Below are 20,563 nucleotides of genomic sequence, written 5' to 3'. Positions count from 1 at the left end.
CCCGTGCTCCCTCCAGAGGGTCTCAGGTTTAATTCAAATTGCACGAAGGTCCCTGCTCTAACCAGATCTATAGACGCACAAACACGCACACAACACCCTCCGCGCTACAGATGCTGAAGGACCCATAGAGGGTCTGGGCTCGTCAAATGGAAAACAAAAGGTCAGACCTTGGAGGGATGAGCCGGGAGACTGCAGACCTGGTAAGTGACAATCACCAGTCAAAGGCTCCTCCGAGGGAGGGCTGGGCGCCTGCAGTCACCATGTACCTACTTCTAAAGAGATATTCTTTCCCATCCCGATCGATCGCGGACTCCCGGGGTCTAGCCTGGCCCTCAGCTAGCCCTCCACACACTTTTCTCTAGAGGAACCATGGGTTCCAAGAGGTTCCAGAAGACAAGGCTCCAGAAAGGCCTTGGCCATTGATGCCTGGGTGTGTGAAGGGCTTGTCCTGCTGCGAACAGATTGAGATCTGCAAATCCTTCCAGAGACAAGATTCCACGAAGACTCCGGGGTCCAGCCGCCTCCGCCTCCGGTACAGCGGTCGTGAGAGGAGGAGGGTCCCGGCCCCGAAGTCTGAGAGTCCGAGTTAAGACTGTGAGGCAGTGGCACTCCTTCCTCGCTCAGTAGTTCAGAGAAGTAGGGGTGTGGGGGAGGAGTCACGGTTTCACAGGCATCAGAGATGTAAGAACTGTGAAGGACACCCCCACCCCCACCCCACCCCCGGCCTACAGTTGGGTGTGGAGTAGCTTGTGGAGTAACAGCACCAGGGCAGCTTAGCTGAGGGACCAGAGTGGCACAGGCAGCCTGATGCCTTGTGGAGGAACCAGCGGAGAGGGGTGGGGCGCCAAGGCTTCATGGGTGGGGGCACTCGGGTGGGGGTGGGAGTGGCGCTGGAGGAGGCGGTCAGGACGCGTGGACTTGAAGCGACCACGTTGGGGAGAAGGGTGCTTTGCTGCGGGTCCCATCACCACCTAGTTAGCCCTCCCAGGGACATTTCCTCCAGTTCCCGCCTCAGGGCCTCGGTTTCCCCCAGCAGCGGGGCGGGGCGGGAGCAGCGCTAGTTTCGAAGTCGCCTGCAGGGTGCGCCCATGAGCGGCGCGGCCGGAGCTGGAGCCTGAGCGGCAGCTGAGACGGTGGGAGCCAGAGCAAGAGGCAAGTCAGCGGGGGTCCTGGGTCCCGGGGACCCTGGGGGTCCCGGGTGGGTGTCTTGGCGGTTATGGCGGTCGGAGGCTGCGGGGCCGGGAGGTCTGAGCGGACCAGGGCCATCCCGCCCCTCAGAGCGTCCGCCGCTCCCTGCGACCCTTCCTTCCTGCTGGAGGAGTCCGCGGGTACCGAGGTCCGAGCCTGCCCTGGCCGCTTCGGGAGCAGTCGCAGCCGGGGTCCTCGGCGCGGTCACATCCCAAGCGCGGTGCCATCGGGGCGGTCCTCAGCGACCGGAAGGTGCCTAAGGGCAGGTAGGGAGGAAGGGGTTCGAGTAAGGCAGGGTGGCGGGATGCCTTACAGTCATCTAGACCCGCAGGCGACGCGCGGCCACAGCCGTCGATTTGTCCCCCGCGCGGAGGACTGAACCTGCAAGCGCACAAGTCCCTTTAGGGCGCGTCCCTGCCAAAGCTAGGCTGCGGACGTCGAGGCGCGGCCGGAGGTAGGCGGGTCAGACTCCCTGGTTAGGGGTTCAAGCGGGCACCAGGCTACAGGCGCAGCAAGAGCAGGGGAGTTTGGAACCCGGGGGAGGGGAGCATCCTGTTGACTGTGGTGGCGGGAACTCGAGTTAGGGCACTTCGGGGAGTCCAGAGAACAGCAGGGTGGGTGAGCGCTTAGGGGTTCCTAAAGCAGGGGTAGAAATGGCGGCAACGGTAACCCGTTCCCTCTCAAGGGTTTGGCAGAGGATGGGCAAGGGCTTTGGAACCTTTAGACCAATTTTGCCCGCCCATGTAATGGGAGGAGCAGGGATTCACAGTGGTCCAGAGCGGCAGAAGCAACAGCCAGGCAGTAGCCAAGGTTCCCAGGGCAGGCAGAGCATATATTCTCTTTATGTCTAGGAGGGATTTGGACCCCTCTCCTTACCCAACCGGAGACCGCACCCTGTCTCCCGGAGATGGGAGCCTGTTCTCTGTCCTACCTGGAACTCCATGCTGGTTGCCCTGAACTCTGCCTTTGTACTCCCAGACCCTGTGCACCTTTTAGGAGATTGCCCACACCCAACCAAGGATGTCCTTAGTGTCAGGACCCTTAAGATGATGATGGAGAGGTTCTTTGAAATGCGGGGTTGGGAAGGCTCTGCTTGTTTGGTTCTGTAGTCGCTCACTGCTCAAAGACTGGTGGTGGGTCCCTGAGTTGTGGTGTCAAGATCTCAAAGCTCAGCCCTTGCATTTTTGGGACTTCCCAGGTTCTCTCAAGTTCTGGTATCTCTTGGGCAATCCCTAGCCAGTGTGCATTCCCTCAGAGGCTGACCATGACTGTTCTGGGCTGGGCTAGCCTCCCTGTATGATCATGGCTTGAAGTTAGGCTAAGGTCAGCCCACACAAGTAGTATGAGGCAAACTGTGGGCCAGGCAAAAGAAACAGTGAGTGATCTCCAGTGTCCTGCTGGGAATCCTTTTTCCCATCTGTAGAATGATGGCGTAATGGCGAACACACAAGGGTATAGAGGAGGAGAGAGGGGTGGGAAAGAGATAATCTTTGGTCGGGTGTGGGAACCAAGTTTAGAGGAAGGGATGATGGCAGTGGTGGCAGGGGTGTGTGTTATGGTCGGGTATGTTAGAGGGCAAGTCATCGGGCTCTGTTCTTAGGTTGGGTAACCCTGGAAGGAGAAGCAGAGATTACTATGAGCAGAAGGAAGTGTGGACGAGAATTGGTTTGGGAGCAAGCGTGTGGTTTCAAGGCCTGTAAGCGGGGCCACAGTCCCTGGTGAGTCTCCGTTGTCGCCTGAAATCAGCAGATCTTGCCTCTAACCTGCTCCTCCCTGAGTTACCTCTCCCGGCAGAAGCTAGAGCCCAGCCGTCTTTTGGTACAACCCAACCCGGGCCCTGAGTAGTGTGTGCATAGGAGAGTGGAGGACAAGGCATCTGGAGAGTTGGGCACAGGTAGGAAACATTTTGGTGAATGTGATGGAGAGGTGAGGATTTTGCTACAAGCGGGGACTGAGCTGGTAAAAGAGAATGTCTCCAACTGCCAGGGAGGAATCTGGGCTCTGGGACACCCTGGGGACCACGCAGGGTAGATCACGGAATGGGGAAGTCAGTGTAGGTTGGAGAGAGCAGATGTGGTACAGAACTTGAGAATTGGGTTCCACACTGGGACCCCAATAATAGAAGATTAGGGGTACCGAGAGGAGCCCCTTGGAGACTGCTCATGCCCAGAGCAAGGCCCGGACCCTGAGGTAGGGAAGAAGGAGCTATGTAGTACCGAGAGGGAGGCTGCGGTCGTGAGATCCTGCCAAGTGTCAAGCCGGGATGGAATGGGAGAGAGAAGCTACCCTCACTCCCGGCCTAGGAAGAGGGGGGACACTAGGAAGACAGGACTTGTGCAGCTTTCCAGGGCAGCCTCTAACTTTATGTGTCATGTCTCCGTTCAGAGAGTCTAGCTGCAGGAATCTTTGCTTGTGGCCTCACAACGGCCTCCGGGAGCTGGGAGCCAGGCCCCCGGCTAGCCTGGGCAGAGGGACAGTGACAGGGTTCACGTGGATCATACTCATGTTGGTCCAGTACAGCCTGTTCTTTCCCTTCAGCCTCTATGGCTGTCCTAAGGTTACGGCAGCAAGCTTGCATCCCTCATTTCTAGTGTACAGGCTAGCCTCCTGGCGGGGTTCCACCCAGGGTTTGCTTGTTCTCTTCCCAGGAGGCACAGGAGTTGAGCCTTTCACGTGACACTCCTACCATGGCCCGTGCACATGGGAGAGGCCAAGGCACAGTGGGGAAAGTCTGGCATGACCTTGCGTGGAGCCCACCTGGGCTGCTCCCACTGCAGGCTGCTCTCCCAGTATTTCTGTGAGGCCTGGATCCAGGGAAGGGCTTTATCCGCAATGGATAAATGGTACCTGAGGTAGGACTGGGGACCTGTGGTTCTCTCTGGCTACCAGATCTAGGCAAGTGGGGATGTCAAAGCCCATCCTAAGGTTCTTAGTGGGAGAGAAGGGAGATACGACTGGCCAGTGGCCTTTGAGTCTAGGGCCTGGGACTCTAGACTGAGGTAGCCTGGGTCCTGGCTGGTGGTAGAGATGTCATTTAGAAGGGCGAGCAAGTGCCCTGGCCTCCAGAGAGCTGCAGAGAACTGGTTCTCCCTTCCTGCCCACATCCTGTCCTCAGGAACACAACAAGCAGCCACACGGCCCCTCCCACTCATGGCCGTTGGGGGAGGGACTTACTGGTCACCTGCTTGAGACCTTGGGGCCCAGCTTTTATCAGGTATTAGAATTTGGGTGCTGTACAACTCTAGAGGGATCCAGAAGGGAAGGATGGGGAAGGGAAGGGAGAACAAGACCCCGATAGTCCATGCGGCATTAGGTAGCCTCAGGAGGGACCCGTCCTGGTGACTGGTGTGTGGCAGGTTTGGGGGGGTTCTTCCTGTAAGCTCCAGTTACTTCTGAGCCACTATATGGCTGCTCTTTTGGTTGGGGGGAGGTTCCGGTCCGTCCTTCTATGACTCTGTCTTGGTGTCATTCCCCAAACCAAAGGACAGACGTTGGAACTCCTCCATCTAAACTTTGCCTCTGATTCCAGTACGAATGACCAAGTGTTCTCTCTTCCATCCACCGTTGCCTTGGTCCTCAACTCCCTGCAGGTCCAAGGCTTTGTCAAGCCCGTTCAAGACTTTGTGCTTCTTTCTCTTCTCCGCTCTTGTGTGCCAGCGAGCCTGATACCTGTCTCGTTCTTGTTTCGGCTCTTCGTGTTTGAGTTATCGAAATCAGTACTGCCCAGGCTAGACCTTCCCCTCCCGTGGGTTCCGTGTTTGGCATTTTTATTTTTATTTCATGCCTCCCCTTTCCCCCCCTTTTTTTGAGGCAGGGTGTCACTATGTAGACCAGGCTGGCCACCACCTCAAAGAGACCCACCGAGCAGTCTCTGCCTCCAGGGTGCTAGGATTAAAGGTGTACACCGCCTCTTCTATGGTCTCAGTTTCCTTGCGTTCTGAATTCTGGTTCGTGGCTCATCTGAAGTGGGAGCCAAGGTCCTAGGGTCAGGGCATGGCCTGAAACGACTTCTCTGCCACCAGCTAGGACCCAGGCAATCTGAACCTCTAAGGGGGCAGCTGTCATTGAAGAATTCCCAGGGTTCTTGTCCTTTGAGACTTCTGCAGGAGACCCCAGGACTGAAGGGAACAACAGTGGCAGCCAATAGAGTTCCTGTGACACAGAAAACTAGGTAGCCAGTGAACATTGTCCCTGTGAGGAAGAGGCAGCCTGGGGTGATGACGCATGCCTGTGAATCTGGCATATAGCTGATAGAAGCGTAAGGATCGAGAGTTCAAGACTATGCCTGGTGGCTAGCCTGGGCTACAAGAGACCTGTCTCAAAACAAAAAGGATACGACTTGGGATTCTAGAGCCCAGGAAGAAGCCCACTGACGCTGCAGTGGGCAGTGTCTGCTGCCCTGTTCCCTCTGCCGCTTGGCCGGAGCAGGGTCCGTATGTGGAGCCCTGCCTGGGAGCTCCCAGACACATCCAGCAGGGTCTGGAGCCACCACCTGGGCCTGTGTACACAGAGCCTCGGGTGGGTCAGGAGACATGTGTGTTGGGATTAAATGATTTTAATTAAACCGGCTGGTTCAGGATGGGAGGGAATGGGAGGGAGAGGCAGCAACGTTGTATCTAAATGCTGGGAGGCCAAGCGGGCTGCTCCTTCAAGTCTCTTGACGCATGTTCCACACAGCATGTGCCTAGAGGTGATATGGGACAGTGTCTGCACTCCACCCTGTCCCCAACAAAGGACCACCGTGAGGAAACACAGCATGATTAGTTTTTAATTTCCCCCACCTGGCTAGCAACAGATGACTCAAGGATTAGTCCTTTAGAGCCAACATCGAGGGATAGGAAATTGCTGGAACCTGGCTCTATAGCGGCCCCTTCTCCTGGGCCCCCAGCCTTCTGGTGACTCTGGAGCAGCGGTTCTCCACCTTCCTAATGCTGCAACCCTTTAATACAGTTCCTCGTGTTAAGGTAACCTCCTTCCACAACTATACAATTATGTCTGCTGCTACTTCCTAATTTTGTTCCCTTTATGAATCACAGTGTAAATATTTTTTGGGGGGAGATCGAGGTTTTCCGAAAGGGTTGAGACCCACCGCTCTAGAAGACTTCACAAAGGGGGAGGTCTTCTGCAGTATCCCTTGGCCTTCTCTAAGGGTTAAGCCACCCTCTAACGTTCCTGGTGAAGCTGAGAGTCTTTTTCACTTGTTTGGGTGCTGGCTTCTCATCTGAAATGATAGAGCTCACCAGGCTACCAGGGACATAGCTCACAGCTATTTCCCAAAGTCCCAAACGGCTTGCACGAGCTCCTCACTCAACGTGGCCCAGGGTAGCCTTGGTATTCGGATCCATGGCCACCTGGAGGACACGGGGCTTAGAGGCTCATCATCAGCTAGCATCGCTCGGCCCTGAGTGTGGCTCCGTCTGGTCAGTGAAACATTAGTAGGCTGGAAATTGGCCCAGTGGGAACAACCATCCTAGAAAGGAAGCTCCAAGTCAAGGTGCCCTGGCCCTGAGCTATTTTGCCTGCCTACAACTAGACGGCTTCAGCCTCTGTCTACAGGGCTCCTCCCTCCTGTCTGTCCTGAGAATGCTTCGGCTCTAGGCTCTACTGATCTGCCCGACTTAGGGGCTGGGGGAAGGCACAAAAGAGAAGAAGATTCGGGTTTGGCAGCTGCCCAGGTGGCCCCCGGGATCGGAGGAGCTTCCCCTGGGATTTGTAGCAATAACTTAAGGGCCTGCAGGAATGTTTGAAGGAAGGGCAGAGGGAAGGGTCCTGGGACAGGAACCTCAGCCAATGCTAAGCAGCCTGGCAGGAGGGCCAGCTGTGTTGAGACTAAAGAGAAGCACAACAGCCTCGGCACCGTCAGGAAGAGTGCTGGTATCCAGAAATATCCAGCACGGGCCCAGCACGGAACATGAGGAACCTTGAGAACTGGGAGGACTCAGGCAGGTACCAAAGCGGCTGGGAGAGCTTCAGCAATCATAGGCCTGGGTCAGACCCCGGCATAGCTGGTGTCCTGGAGGCTATGGAGTCCAGTGCTGGCGCTGGGGGACAATACTGGTGGTGTGACCAGAAACAACAGCACAGATTTAGGCTCAGGGATGGAGCCGTCTCACCTCGACAGGAGTGTATTATGCTCCACTGGGGACCTTGAGGATGGAGGAATGTTAAGGCCCCGGGCCAGCCTTCTGGCATGGGCTGGTCTGATCGCAGCCTGCTTCAGGGCCCTCCAGTGAAGGGATATAATAGGTGGTTATCCTTTCTCCCCAGGAGATGCCAGTTGGGAGAGCTAGGATTCGTGGGCTGCAGTAGCTCTCCAGGGGTTCACTGGCTCAGGCTGGGCCTGATTGGACAATGGGCCTGCTGCTGCTTTAAACGTTGAAAGCTAGAACAGGAGCTATTGGTCATGGACCTGTGGTGGTTAGATGGACCCCTGATAGTGTTGCCGTGAACTGTAAGCCATGAACGCAGAGGGACATGGTATGTGCCCAGAGGTGGCCCCTGTACCAGATCCAGCCGTTCTGCTTGGAACATGCGTTACAAACAGCTAGTGGGCAGGCAGCTTGTGCAGAACCGGGACTCGCAAGGACTTAGCCATCGGTCGGTGTCTCTGTCTGACCTTAGGAGCAGCGGCATGGATTAGGAACAGCAATCCTGTCAGTTTCTGCAGACTTTGTTTTCTCCTTCCAAACCTTCAGTATCGGCCTCATCAATGACAAAATATAAGCTGCATCTGTGTCCACTCTCTCTCTAGACTGAAGCCCTGGCAACGTCACAGGAGCAACCTTGAGGTTCATTTCTTTTAGCCCCTATTTTGCCTCTCGGCCAACCTCAGGTGGAGAAGACCCTTCTCCCAAGGCCTCCAGTTCCACTCCTCCTTCCTCTCCTTGAGGGGAGAAGGAAAAGGAAAGATTTGTCTCCATGTAGGGGTCTGAAAGTCAGCCTGCAGCATTTTGTTCCCAGCAGGCACACCCGTGGTACCATAGAGGTCAAGCACTGAAGAAGGTGGACTAGGGGTGGAGGTGAGGATCCTTTAGCTCTTGCTTGGGGAGTAAGAGGCTATTGGGACAGTCCTGCTTACATTAAGGTTTTGCAAGCTCAGCTGGGGCCCACTATGGAGAGACCAAGACTTCCACTTTCTAGGGGTCTCAGTTATTCCTGTGAACTGACATTGTGACTCTGGGGTAGCCTTTCCAAATCTGTGGATAAGTGCTGAAATGAGCCCTTGGTATCTGGGGCCCAAAGGTGTTGTAGTCTGTGTGGAGAAACTGAGGCCTGGGAAAGAAAAGGATTCTTGCCCACGGTCCTCCACGGCAGTCCTTACTGAGTACCTGCTTTTCTTGAGCAGCATTCCCTAGAGCATTCTAGAGCAGCCTCAGCTACGACCTGTGGGGAGAGGGGAGGTGTGGGAGGAAAGTGGAGGCGGATCCCTCAGGGAAGCAATCACAGCGCCTGCTCTGCCTGGCTGTGCAGCCTGTTAGTGGGAGCTCTCTCCGAGCAGCGGGTTTGGCTTGGACCCTGCTCTTGCTGCCTGTGAGGGTAAGAATGGTTACTTGCCACTTGCGGCCATAACTGGAGGATAGGACCAGAAGGCTCCCAGATCTTTCCAGAAAGGAACTCTGGGGAGTGTCTGAGGTGACCTTAGGGGCAGGGGTGTCCCTTGGATGGGGATGGTAGTCCTCTGAAGGGATGGAGCAAAATGAGTTGGTCTTGGAGACTGGCTCAGTGTGAGAAGGCTGGTGGAATGGGGAAAGCCCAGTGGGGAAAGAACCTTCCTTGAGGGAGGGTCTTGTGGGACTGGGGACCCGGAGGACTGGCCAGGCAGCTACAGAAAGTTTGAAAAACTACTCAAGGGGAGCCAACATAGACATCAACTTGCCTTGACTTCAACTTGCACCCATAGATTAAATCAAAAACAACAAGATCTTCAGCCACTAGTCCAAGCTGGGAGGGTGGGTATCTGTAATACCCCGGGTGAGAAAGATGCATGGGGACAGGTCAGTGAGAAATCCTAGTTCTGTTTGTATTCTCTCCTGTGTCTGCCCTGAAGAGACTGGAGAAGGAACTATCTCCCTGAGAAGGGTTGGGTAAAGATCTTGGTAAGACTTCTTTGGAACCAGTCAGCTCTTGGGGCCTGTGTCCCAACAGACCGACTGTCACAGATTGGGCAAGATGGGAGTCATTCTCAGGTGGATGTCTGGCCCACGCCTGACTCTGAAGTGGACAGGGTGGTTCAGCTCTTCACTGAGACTCTCTCTTTCCAGGTATCTCAGAACCCTGAAGCCGAGAGGAGCCAGGCCAGATCCCCTGGAGAAGTCATGATTTTGGGAGATGCAGAGTCGTCTGTGAGAACGTCTTCGGGGAGCTCTCTCTGGGAACGCTCGTGGCTCTTGTGAGGAAAGGGCTGCGGGGCTTGGGTGGGTGGACGGCTGGGCTGCAGCTATGGACCGAGAGCTGGCCCAGGCCTGCATCCCTGCTGAGCCTGCCCAAGTGTGGCTGCTCCCACCATGGGCTCCTCGGTGTACATCACGGTGGAGCTGGCCATCGCTGTGCTGGCCATCCTGGGCAACGTGCTCGTGTGCTGGGCCGTGTGGATCAACAGTAACCTGCAGAACGTCACCAACTTCTTTGTGGTATCGCTGGCGGCGGCTGACATTGCAGTGGGTGTGCTCGCCATCCCCTTCGCTATCACCATCAGCACCGGCTTCTGCGCCGCCTGCCACGGCTGCCTCTTCTTCGCCTGTTTTGTCCTGGTCCTCACGCAGAGTTCCATCTTTAGCCTCTTGGCTATCGCCATCGACCGCTACATCGCCATCCGAATTCCACTCCGGTGAGCCAGGGGGGTCCATCCGTGCATAAGGCTCAGATCCGAGGGCACAGAGGGCAGGGCCCTGGGACTCCGTGTGGGTCTTTACAGAGCTGGAGGTGGCCATGCCTGTCTGGCTTATCCCTATAAATCCAGGGCACTCCCCAGGTCGCATGCCGAGGCTGTCTGTAGGCAGCCGCGTGTGGCTGCTATCAGACAAGGGTTTCCCGGCTCTCCTGCTACATGCTACTGCTGTGTGAGCTACTCTGCATACCTCTGTGTGTAATCCGCGGTGGGTGGGGAGCCATGGGGAACCACAGAACCTCAGCTAGGAACCTGCCTCTGCCGCCACCAGCCTTTCCCCAGTGTGTACATTAGGAGGGTGACCCAGAAAGGGGAAGTGACTTGGCCAAATGCCACAGTGAGTCATTTGGACTTCTATGCAAATTATATTGCTCCTAGGTCTGAGAGGACTCTGAGTGTATTAGGGGCTGGCTACGCAAAGGGTTTTTTTTTTCTTATGGTGACCTTTCTGTGAAGTGACTTCAGCCAAGTATGCGTAAGGATGTTCTTCCTGGAGTCCTCTTCTCAGCCCCTCTGCACTCCTGTCCCCCATAGATGACCCAGGCAGTGTATTACTCTCCCAGGGCTTCCTCCTCCGAGTCTTTCTACCAGAGCTCGGTCCTGTGGTCAGGGTGGCTGCAGTCCTTGAGGAAAGATTCCATAATGGGGGATTGGATGCATAGTCTCCTTAGTGAGTTTTTCTGCTCAAGCAGAGTTCCTGCCCAGAGAGGAAGCATCAGCAACTTTGCTGTGGGCAGAGGGCATCCAGCAAGAAGAAGGACCAGATTAAGTGAGCTGTGACAATTCAGGGTTAGAGGCAAGAGAGCCCTTCGAGGTCATTTCCTTCCTCTCGTCTTCTGGATAGAAAAAGGAGACTCCGAGAAAGGGGCTAGCTCTCTCACAGCCATCCAAGGAGTTGTAGCCCACCGCCACTGTGACCTCACTTTGAGGAGTGGTCCGCCTGGAGTGGCTCAGTCTGCAGGAAGGAATTGTCACACCGCCTTGGTTATAATCTGAGCCCTAGGGAAGAAGCAAGCACTCTCTAAAGGACGGAGCCTGTGCCTTGCATTGCCTTAAAGACTCTGTCAAAGGGGACTTAAGCTGGGCATGGTAGCAAGCACGGCACTTCTGTCCTCGAACTTGGCAAAAGCTGGAGTCTGAGAACGATGAATTCTAGGTTAGCCAGGAGTCTGCACTAAAACCCCCGTTCAAGGAAAAGAAAAACAATCAAAGAAAACAACACACAAAGTGTAGGGAGGATTGGGGCCAGCTCTAAGAAGGGACAGGGTTAAAGGTCGCACGTGGAGACATCCAGGTTCCTGCAGTGGAAGATTAGAACACAGAGGCCTGTTGGGAGTCTGCGTGTGAGTCTCTATGGGTCAGTGGCACCCACCCTGGGAGACAGGCTCGGTCTATGTAGCAGGTCACCCGGGGAAAGCAGCAACTTAACAATCCCCATCTTCTAACTCCAAGCAGCAACATGTCAGGGAAGATCAGGATAGCTGTTCTCGATTTAAAGGTTCCAGCTCTCCCTGGCCTCTCCCTGTCTCTGTCTGCTCAGAATCGGGGGGCTGAATTCCTGAAATAGAAATGGGTCATGTGACTACAGAAATCGAGCAGCCCTATGCTGGGCCTGTTTTCTCACGGGTAACAAGGGAGCAAGTTTCTGTGTTGTTCCTCACCAAAGGTCCAGTAAGCCGGTAGGAATGATGAGGCGGGGCAGGGTAACGGGAAAGGATTCTGCTCTTTTGTGAGCTGGAGGCTTGAAGCCAACAGCCCATCCCTAAGTGTAGCTGCATCGCCAGACCTCTTGACCTCAGTTCCACTTGGACCTTGGGCCATCTGAGCTCTGAGTGGGGCCTTGCAAAGCACAGGTTGGTCTCGGCAAGGATCCCATAGGTCTGAAGATGCCCACCAAGGAATCTCGTCTTCCCTATGGGCAGTTTTACAGCTGTCATCGTGTGTGAGTACAGGATGTCCTTTGATCGTTCCTGGTCCAGCAGATGTCAGGACCCTTGAGGGAGACCAGAGCCAGAAAAGGACATCTGTGTCTCCCAAGCTGGATGGACTTTAGAGCCCTTCATGCTCCCTGACCTCTGAGCTCCTTCACTTTCCTGCCTCCAGAGGTTTCCCATTGTAGAGAATAAGGAGGTGTCTTGTATAGTGGCTCCTTAGGCATGGTGGGGAGATGGGAGGACACCAGGGGACCAGGAATGAGGGATTTCTGGAAGGATCAGGGGACCGGGCATGAAGGGGATCTGGAGGGGCTTTCTAGCCTGGACTCACTTTTCCCCTTTCACATTCAGTCTCTTCTAAGGCTCAATCTTTGATGGAGGCATAGTCCCAGGCTCTCACTGTGGACCAGGAATTCTTTCATTGTCGTTGTTGCAAAGAATTTTTAGCTTCAGGATACTCTGTCCCCTCCTTCCCGAGCGTACGCACCCTGTCAAATTGAGGCAGAACCTCGTGAGTAATAAAAACAGGTCAAAGGCAAAGATGTGATTCTATGCCTGCCAGGAAAGACCGGCATAAGAGACCAGGCTTCCTTTCCTGGGGGGTCCTTCACACCACTGTCTCCAATGGCGTTCCCATTCCTAAGTAACGGGCCAAAGTACGCAAAGGCAGCCAGTTGGTGTGAGACCTAAAGTCCTATAAAATACATTTCTCTGATTCCCAAAAGGGCAGGAGGGCCAGGCATATGCAGAGTGGCAGAGAACGTTTGTAGCACGCCAGAGGTCTGGGACTGTATCCCTATTACCACAGGCTTGGCCATAAGCCCCTACTGGACCAGAGGCACGGCTCAGAGGTAGAATCCTTGTTGCTTGACATATGTGAAACCTGGATTCCGTTCTTCCCTCCACAATGATGCTCGTGAGGGTGCAGTGTGCCCTGGAGGAAGTCTTGCTATATGGGTGTCATGGGATCTGAATTGTCATGACAGTGTAAAGTGGGGGTGGGGTAGGCAGGTGTCAGGAGAGTAAAGGCCAAGCAAATATCCCATGGAAGGAGTGAGTGGACTTGTGGGTATGGCCTCTCCTCCTGGTGGAAGAGAGGTGGCCTAGCTCCTGAGTGCCAGGTATGGTGTGCGGCTGATTAAGGCTGGTCTCTGCCTACTGAAGGAGTTCGAATTTCTCCTTTGGGGTGAGATGCTCTTCAATTCTTAGGTCATTGGCCCCGTAAGATGACTTAGAAAGTCCTGCCTTCTCCTCCGTGTTGCAAAGATACCTGAAAACTCCAACTGGAATTGTGGGTAAATTCTAGAGCCACCGGGTGAGGCCCCAGTATGGTTAATCAGGACTTTGGAGGGAAAGGCAACCTTTACAGGCTGGAGGGTGCAGGGATGTAGAAGCCACTTGAAAACAGGCACTGCCAGAAACTCTGACAGAAACATCCTACATCTCCGAGGCTCCCTGGAATGGTCCCACATCCTGCTAGGCAGCCCGGGGAACCTTCTAGTGTCACCGAGTGTATTTATCTAGAAGGCCAGAATGAGACTGTGTTAGTCAGAAATACAAGCCTGGAATAGCTATAGTTTGTTCGAGATTCCATTTGAGCCTAGCCCTCAGGCTCCTGTTCCAGGACCTTGATTTCCCGATTCTCCCGCCTCTGTTTCCAGATGCTGGAAATATGAGCACGGGCTCCTATTTGGGGTGTGTGTGTGTGTGTGTGTGTGTGTGTGTAAGCTCACATAATACGTGCATGTGCTTAAACATGTCTCCTAAGCCCCTCTGTACTTTGCCAACGTAGGAAAGTACATCTAACATACTGGGTTCCGTCCCCATAAGGGACTTTCTTTCCAGACTGCTGTGGAAGACTTCCCCTTGTGGGTTCCCTGTCCGTAAAAGAAAACTGGACAAACCTGGGATTTCCATGGTATATTCTCGGGAGCCGTCAGACCTGGGCTGTTGCCTCCAAGAACAGCTTATTAACTCAGACTTACTGAGTTGGATCCCTTCTCCTTTCTAAATACCAGGGGCAGAAAAACCTATCCTAAAAACGGTTCCAAAGTCACCAAAGTCAGAGACCCTACACCATCCCCAAGGTTTCTTCAGTCTCCTAGGCAGCTCATTTCTCTGACCAGCAACTGAGTAGCCCTGATCTACCCTGAGCCACAGGGTGGCTCCCTGGGGTTTCCATGCACTAAATTCAGCATTGCGCCCGTATGGGCAGTGGTGAGCGGTTTAGAAATCTTAGTTTCGGTCCATAAATAAGGAAATTGAGGCCCAGAGAGGTGAAGTGACGTAGCATTCCTTGTTCACAGGAATGTACCAGGACTAGGAACCAGGAAAGGTACGCTTGTCCCAGAAAAGATGTGACCACTAACGTAGCTTCCCCTCCCGTGAGGATCATGTAAAAGCACAATTGAGGGGTGCCTGGCACAAAGCATGTAAGTATTAGATGGGGTGGGGACCCCAGGACTTCACTTTTGAGCCTCCAGGCAAGCAGACAAGCAGGGCTTGCTTTCTGGTGCTTGGTAGAGATAGTAAATCTGTGACCCTCCTTCAGAGACCCTGTTGTAGGTGACCAAGGCCCCACCCGGTGGGGCCCACAAAACTCCCGAGAAAAGAGATTCTGGATTGACCGGGCTGGAGTTGTGGCTCAGTGGTAGAAAGTTTGCCTGGGTTTGAGTTGCCCCTGGGCCTCAGAATGTTCACAGCAAGTCCCTGCTTCCCCTTGGGTCTCAGTTTCAGTTTCTCCAGCTCTAAAACAGAGGGACAGATTAGACAAATAGTTAGAAAGTACAGGGTTTCCCCCCCCCCCCTTTCTTTTTTTTTTTTTTTTTTTTTGGTTCTTTTTTTCGGAGCTGGGGACCGAACCCAGGGCCTTGCGCTTCCTAGGTAAGCGCTCTACCACTGAGCTAAATCCCCAGCCCCTTCCCCCCCCCCCCTTTCTTTCTTTTTTTTTTTTTTAAAGATTTATTCATTTTATTATATATAAGTACACTGTAGCTGTCTTCAGATACACCAGAAGAGGGCATCGGATCTCTTTACAGATGGTTGTGAGCCACCATGTGGTTGCTGGGATTTGAACTCAGGACCTCTGGAAGAGCAGTCAGTGCTCTAACCACTGAGCCACCTCTCCAGCCCCGCCCCCCCCTTTCTTAATTGACGACATATAAAATGGAAGTTTTTTTCCCTCCAAACACCCAGCCCACTTGAGATCTAGCAACACTGGGTGTATGTCTCCCTTCCTTCCTTTCTTTCCTTCCTTCCTTCCCTCCTTCCTCCTTTCTTTCACGATGAAGCTTCTACCTAGAGCCTCACACATGGGAGGTGACTTACTTAATGCTGGGCAGGGGGCATACACATTACATGGTGACAAAGACAAGATAAACACACTCCAGCCTTCTTCCTACATCTGTTCACAGTGGGTACCCGGGTCTGCCACCCATAGGTCATAGCCTCTCTGTCCCTGCTGCGGAGTCTGGAATCAAAAGGTGTATATGTTTACCTTGATACCTACCATTTGCCCCGTCCTCCAGCTGACATTGTGGAGATGAATTCAGGAGACTCCTACTCCAAGCAGGCTCCCAGCCCTGGAGGAGGCAAGAAACACTCCTCCAAGCTGTCTAACCTGAACTTGAAGAGCCAAAGCTATACTGGGAGGGTGGTGGTGGTCTTGTGTTGCCAGACTCAAAACCATTAAACATAAGCTCACCCCTTAGGTGTTACCAAACCCCCGCTTTTATAAGTCGAGAAGACTTAAACAAAACAAAACGTTCTTTTACCAAAATGACGATGTGTTTCCAGTGGAATCGAGGCAACTTTCTAGTTGACAAATCAAGGCTCCCTCCCCATAACCCGGAATTGGCAAACAGCACAAGAATATTTTCGTCTGGCCCTCAGGCACATTACTGTCTTCTTTCCCACCTCGTTCAGTACCTCACGATTATTAAGATTTCCAGGAAAATGTCAATACACAATTGTCCCACTTCCACCCAGAGGATTGTTGGGTGGTTTTGGAGGGGAGATAATAGTTCATTAGATTTGGGGCTAACGCTCCTCCTCCATGCCCTGGGCAGCCTCTTCTTGAGGACCATAAGAAAATAAAAGGCATGGCGTGTTAAGTGCCTCGGTCCACTTATATCTGGATAGTTCCATTCCCAGAACTCTGGATCTGCCCTACTCTTAAAGGAAAGTTTGCTCTACTAGGAACCAAGATTAACCATCACGGAAGTAGACTATGCCCCCCTAAGACTATTTCTTTTGAGCCAAACTTAAATTGAGTCTCAAGACTATGTCCTAAGACTAACAACGCCTGACCGTTTGTGTGATGGGTTTCCGTGTCCTGGATGTCTGCTTCCCGTTAACCCCCTGCAGCTCTGAGACAGACAGCGCTGAGTGCCTCACTTAAAAGACTGGGGTTGGGGATTTAGCTCAGTGGTAGAGCGCTTGCCTAGAAAGCGCAAGGCCCTGGGTTCGGTCCCCAGCTCCGAAAAAAAGAACCAAAAAAAAAAAAAAAAAAAAAAAAAAAAAGACTGGGGTTGGCGATTTAGCTCAGTGGTAGAGCGCTTGCCTAGAAAGCGCAAGGCCCTGGGTTCGGTCCTCAGCTCCGGAAAAAAAAAGACTATGCTACCCAGGTTGGAGGGGGGACAAGTAGCCCAAGACCCCACAGCCAGCACACGGGGACTACCGTGTGGGCTTCTGTGGGCTTCTCAGTCCTGCTAGACTCTGACTGAGCAAACCTCTAATGCCGGTCCTCTCTCCCCAGGTACAATGGCTTGGTGACAGGTGTGAGGGCGAAGGGCATCATTGCAATTTGCTGGGTGCTGTCGTTTGCCATTGGCCTGACCCCCATGCTGGGCTGGAACAACTGCAGTCAGAAAGACGGGAACTCCACGAAGACCTGCGGCGAGGGCCGGGTGACCTGTCTGTTCGAGGACGTGGTGCCCATGAATTACATGGTTTACTACAACTTCTTTGCGTTCGTGTTACTGCCCCTTCTGCTCATGCTGGCCATCTACCTACGGATTTTTCTGGCGGCCCGGAGACAGCTGAAGCAGATGGAGAGCCAGCCCCTGCCAGGGGAGCGGACTCGGTCCACGCTGCAGAAGGAGGTCCACGCTGCCAAGTCCCTGGCCATCATCGTCGGGCTCTTTGCTCTGTGCTGGTTGCCGCTGCACATCATCAACTGTTTCACCTTCTTCTGCTCCACGTGCCGGCACGCCCCTCCGTGGCTCATGTACCTGGCCATCATCCTCTCCCACAGCAACTCCGTCGTCAACCCCTTCATCTACGCCTACAGGATCCGGGAGTTCCGCCAGACCTTCCGGAAGATCATCCGAACCCACGTCCTGAGGCGGCAGGAACCCTTCCAGGCAGGGGGTTCCAGTGCCTGGGCCCTGGCAGCTCACAGCACTGAGGGAGAGCAGGTTAGCCTCCGCCTTAATGGCCACCCCCTGGGGGTATGGGCCAACGGCAGTGCCACCCATTCCGGACGGCGGCCCAATGGCTACACTCTGGGGCTGGGGGGTGGAGGGAGTGCCCAAGGCTCTCCTCGGGATGTGGAGCTTCCTACCCAGGAGCGCCAGGAAGGCCAAGAGCACCCTGGCCTAAGGGGTCATCTGGTCCAGGCTAGAGTAGGAGCTTCCTCATGGTCTTCAGAGTTTGCCCCTTCCTGAGGGAAAGACATTTTAATATTTTTGGTTGGCTGGACCAATCTCACTAAGGGAAGAGAAACCCAATGGGCGCGTGGCTCCCACTTTGAACTACAAAGAGGGGGCATGAAGTTGGAGCAGCATGAAGCCCAGTAAGAAAGGCCTGGGGTGGAGGAAGCGATGCTTCTGCTTCGTGCTACGGGGCCCTGTGTTAGGTCAGGGCTGCAGTAGCATCTGCAAAGGCAGGGCCCAGTTCCCCTGCTCCAGAAGCGTCCAAAAAGCTGTCTTGTCTCTCTAGAGCGGTTGTGGCTTAGAGGACTGGCCTGGCCCGATGCTAGAATATAGGAGCTTCAGACCTCCTGCTGTAGTACACTACTCTCCCCAGACTGTCTAGGGCTCAGGGAGCTGCTGGCCTAGAAGTGGCACTTGGCTATTTCTTTTTCAAGAAGATAAAAATGTGAGGAAACCCATTCTATTTTATTGACTTCCCCCCTCCCCTGCCTGCTGGGTCTGTGGTCGATCCTGCTGGGAACCCCCCCAACCAAGGAATTGAAGGTGGTCTTCTTGGGCTAGCCCAAGCTACCATGCACTTAGTCACAGGGCTATCTCTGACCAACAAAGCTGGCCTGGAAGACAGCAACTATGAAGGGAAGGATTCCAGAGCATGGGCTCAGGTCCCATGAGAGAGATTAGAGATGTCAAGCCATGGACCTGAACCTGGGTAGTTCAGCGCTACCCTGTCTGAGGCCCTGACTACTGCCTTTCCTTCCAGAGGGACTTGTTTGTTTGTTTGTGGTTTTTTTTTTCCCTGAGGTAAAATAAAATGAGCCACACTGTGTTTTAAATTTGCCCGTGCCAAGAATGACGTGTGAGTTCTTCCCTCCATCCCACACATAATGAGCTCTTGTTGATTGTAGGTATATGTACAGACGGACAAATCTGATCTGCAGACTGACAATCCTGGGGACTTTCCAGGGTCTTATCCTCCTGGTCGCACCAGAATCCAGATGCCTGTGTGTTGGGGTGGGGTGGGTCGGCGTGGGGTGGCAGGCACACTTGCATTTCCTAAGGGAGGCCTCGTCATTCCTCACAGGCATCACAGAATGAGGGGGGACTGCGTGTTCAGTCACAGCTCCAGCGTCATTGACCTCCCTCCTGTCCTAAGAACTGAGAGCAAGAGGACCTAGCCCCACCCCCTTGTTTCCTGCCACATGTCCTACAAGGAAGACCTGTCTCTAAGTCCTTTTACAGCTGTGTCCATCAGTCCTTCCCCTACTCCATTCCTTAGCCAAGAGGCTACAAAGGTCCTGGAAATAGATCTGGGCTGAGGCCAAGCTATCTTCCCTTCCTTCCAACAAAGAAACCTATGAGACGCACCCCTCACTCCAGGCTTGGCTTCTGGGCCCCTGCTGAAGGAGACACTGTTGTCTCACTGTGGTGGATGGGGGTGATGGTTTGGCATGGGCAGGGAGCCAGGGCAAATTCTGACAGGGCTTCTGAGGGCAGTGTAGTATCTCTTGGGCTGTGATTCAGGGAAAAGGATGTTAGAACTTCATGATCTCCACACAGCCTAAGGAGCCTTGTTTTACATGTGATTGACGAGCTCAGAGAGGTTAAGTTCTTGCCCTGGTTTACACAGCTAAGCAAGGGAAAGGGATGCATCTAAGACACCATACCTTCATGCTGTTATAAATTAATTGATGGTGGACTCTCTCGGCCAAGCCAAGTTGCGTGGAATAATGTTTGCACCTTCAGTTTAAGAAACTTCAAGTTACTTCAAGTGTGGCAGGCCTTTAATCCCGGCACTCAGGAGGCAGAGGCAGGTGGATCTCTGAGTCCTGGTCTACAGAGTGAGTTCCAGGACAGCCAGGGCTACACAGAGAAACCCTGTCTTGAATAAAGAGAGAAGGAGGGAGGAAGGAAGGAAGGAAGGAAGGAAAAATAGATTACTTGGTCCACCTTCCAAAAAAGTGTTCCCATTACACAGAGGCATGTACACACACACACACACATACACACACACACACACACACACACACACACACACACACACACACTGTCCTCTCTTTGGCCATTCCAGCAGCCAGAGGATTTTTTTTAGCTGACTTCAGAGAAGAACCATCTAGGACCTTTCTCGGCAGCAGCTCTGAACCCTGAATGAACAGCCCTTGGTGGTTCTCCCCCACTGTTAGTCAACTAAGCATCTTATGCACAGTGGGGCCAAAAAGTGCCAATATGAACTCAGAGTGTACCCTAGTCCTCACATAGGTAGGCTCTGGGGTTAGGAGATCAGAATAAGGGGTTTAGGAAGAACCTTCTGGAGACAGCTGTGATGCAAACCCTTTCAGTCAGCTGAGGCCCAGGCTTCCTTGAGTCTTCAGGATTCAATGTCCCATGCCCACTTGTACCCCATATAGGCTCTTCTGTGAGCAGAGAACTTTAGTGCGAGGACTAAACGCAAATAAACAAATACACGTCGTTCCCCCAACCGTAAGACTAAAAGTGTGCATATGTGGACATTTGCAAGTGGGCATGGTGAAATTGCCGACGTGACAGTGACAGAGCAGAGAGAAAAAGCAGAGTAGACGTGGCCAGCAGGGTAAACTTGATTAGGAAGTATAAACCTAGTGGCTTCTGCATCAAGTAAGAATGACAGAGACTTACCCGTTATCTGGACAGCCAGCCTGGGATCCTCCATGGAGACATCAATGGCTTTGCTGGGGGCAGAGGTCATCAGTCTCTGGCTGCAACACAGGACAGCATCAGTCCTTGGCCGTCAGAACAGAAGGTCCGAGAGATTTTCCCATGGAAGAGGAACTTGAACTGACTTACTTTAATGAGGCAGAGTAGCGCCGTTAACCCAATGTTATGGCAAACCCTGGCAGGGACAAGGCATAAAATGGTTCTCTGCC

General features: G+C 53.6%; 1 protein-coding gene across 5 annotated transcripts; it reads left to right on the top strand.

Annotated features, from left to right (window-relative positions):
• The first annotated feature begins 967 nt into the window (after positions 1 to 967).
• On the top strand, positions 968 to 18,500 carry Adora2a (adenosine A2a receptor). Of its 5 annotated transcripts, none has more exons than NM_053294.5 (3): positions 968 to 1,152; positions 9,450 to 10,015; positions 16,766 to 18,500. In NM_053294.5, exons 2-3 carry the CDS (start codon positions 9,693 to 9,695, stop codon positions 17,673 to 17,675), a joined length of 1,233 nt encoding a protein of 410 aa, NP_445746.3. In that variant the 5' UTR covers positions 968 to 1,152; positions 9,450 to 9,692; the 3' UTR covers positions 17,676 to 18,500. The 5 variants fall into 4 exon arrangements, with proteins under 5 accessions (NP_445746.3, NP_001344871.1, XP_017457041.1 ...); XM_017601552.3 differs by lacking the exon at positions 968 to 1,152 and adding an exon at positions 1,217 to 1,454; XM_063278978.1 differs by lacking the exon at positions 968 to 1,152 and adding an exon at positions 14,316 to 14,344 and having other exon boundaries at positions 9,921 to 10,015.
• The last annotated feature ends 2,063 nt before the right edge of the window (positions 18,501 to 20,563 follow it).

Source organism: Rattus norvegicus, chromosome 20 (assembly GCF_036323735.1).
Source record: "Rattus norvegicus strain BN/NHsdMcwi chromosome 20, GRCr8, whole genome shotgun sequence".
NCBI lineage: Eukaryota > Metazoa > Chordata > Mammalia > Rodentia > Muridae > Rattus > Rattus norvegicus.
The sequence above is the reverse complement of the archived record's forward strand: the minus strand, read 5'-3'. Positions and strand labels throughout refer to the sequence as shown.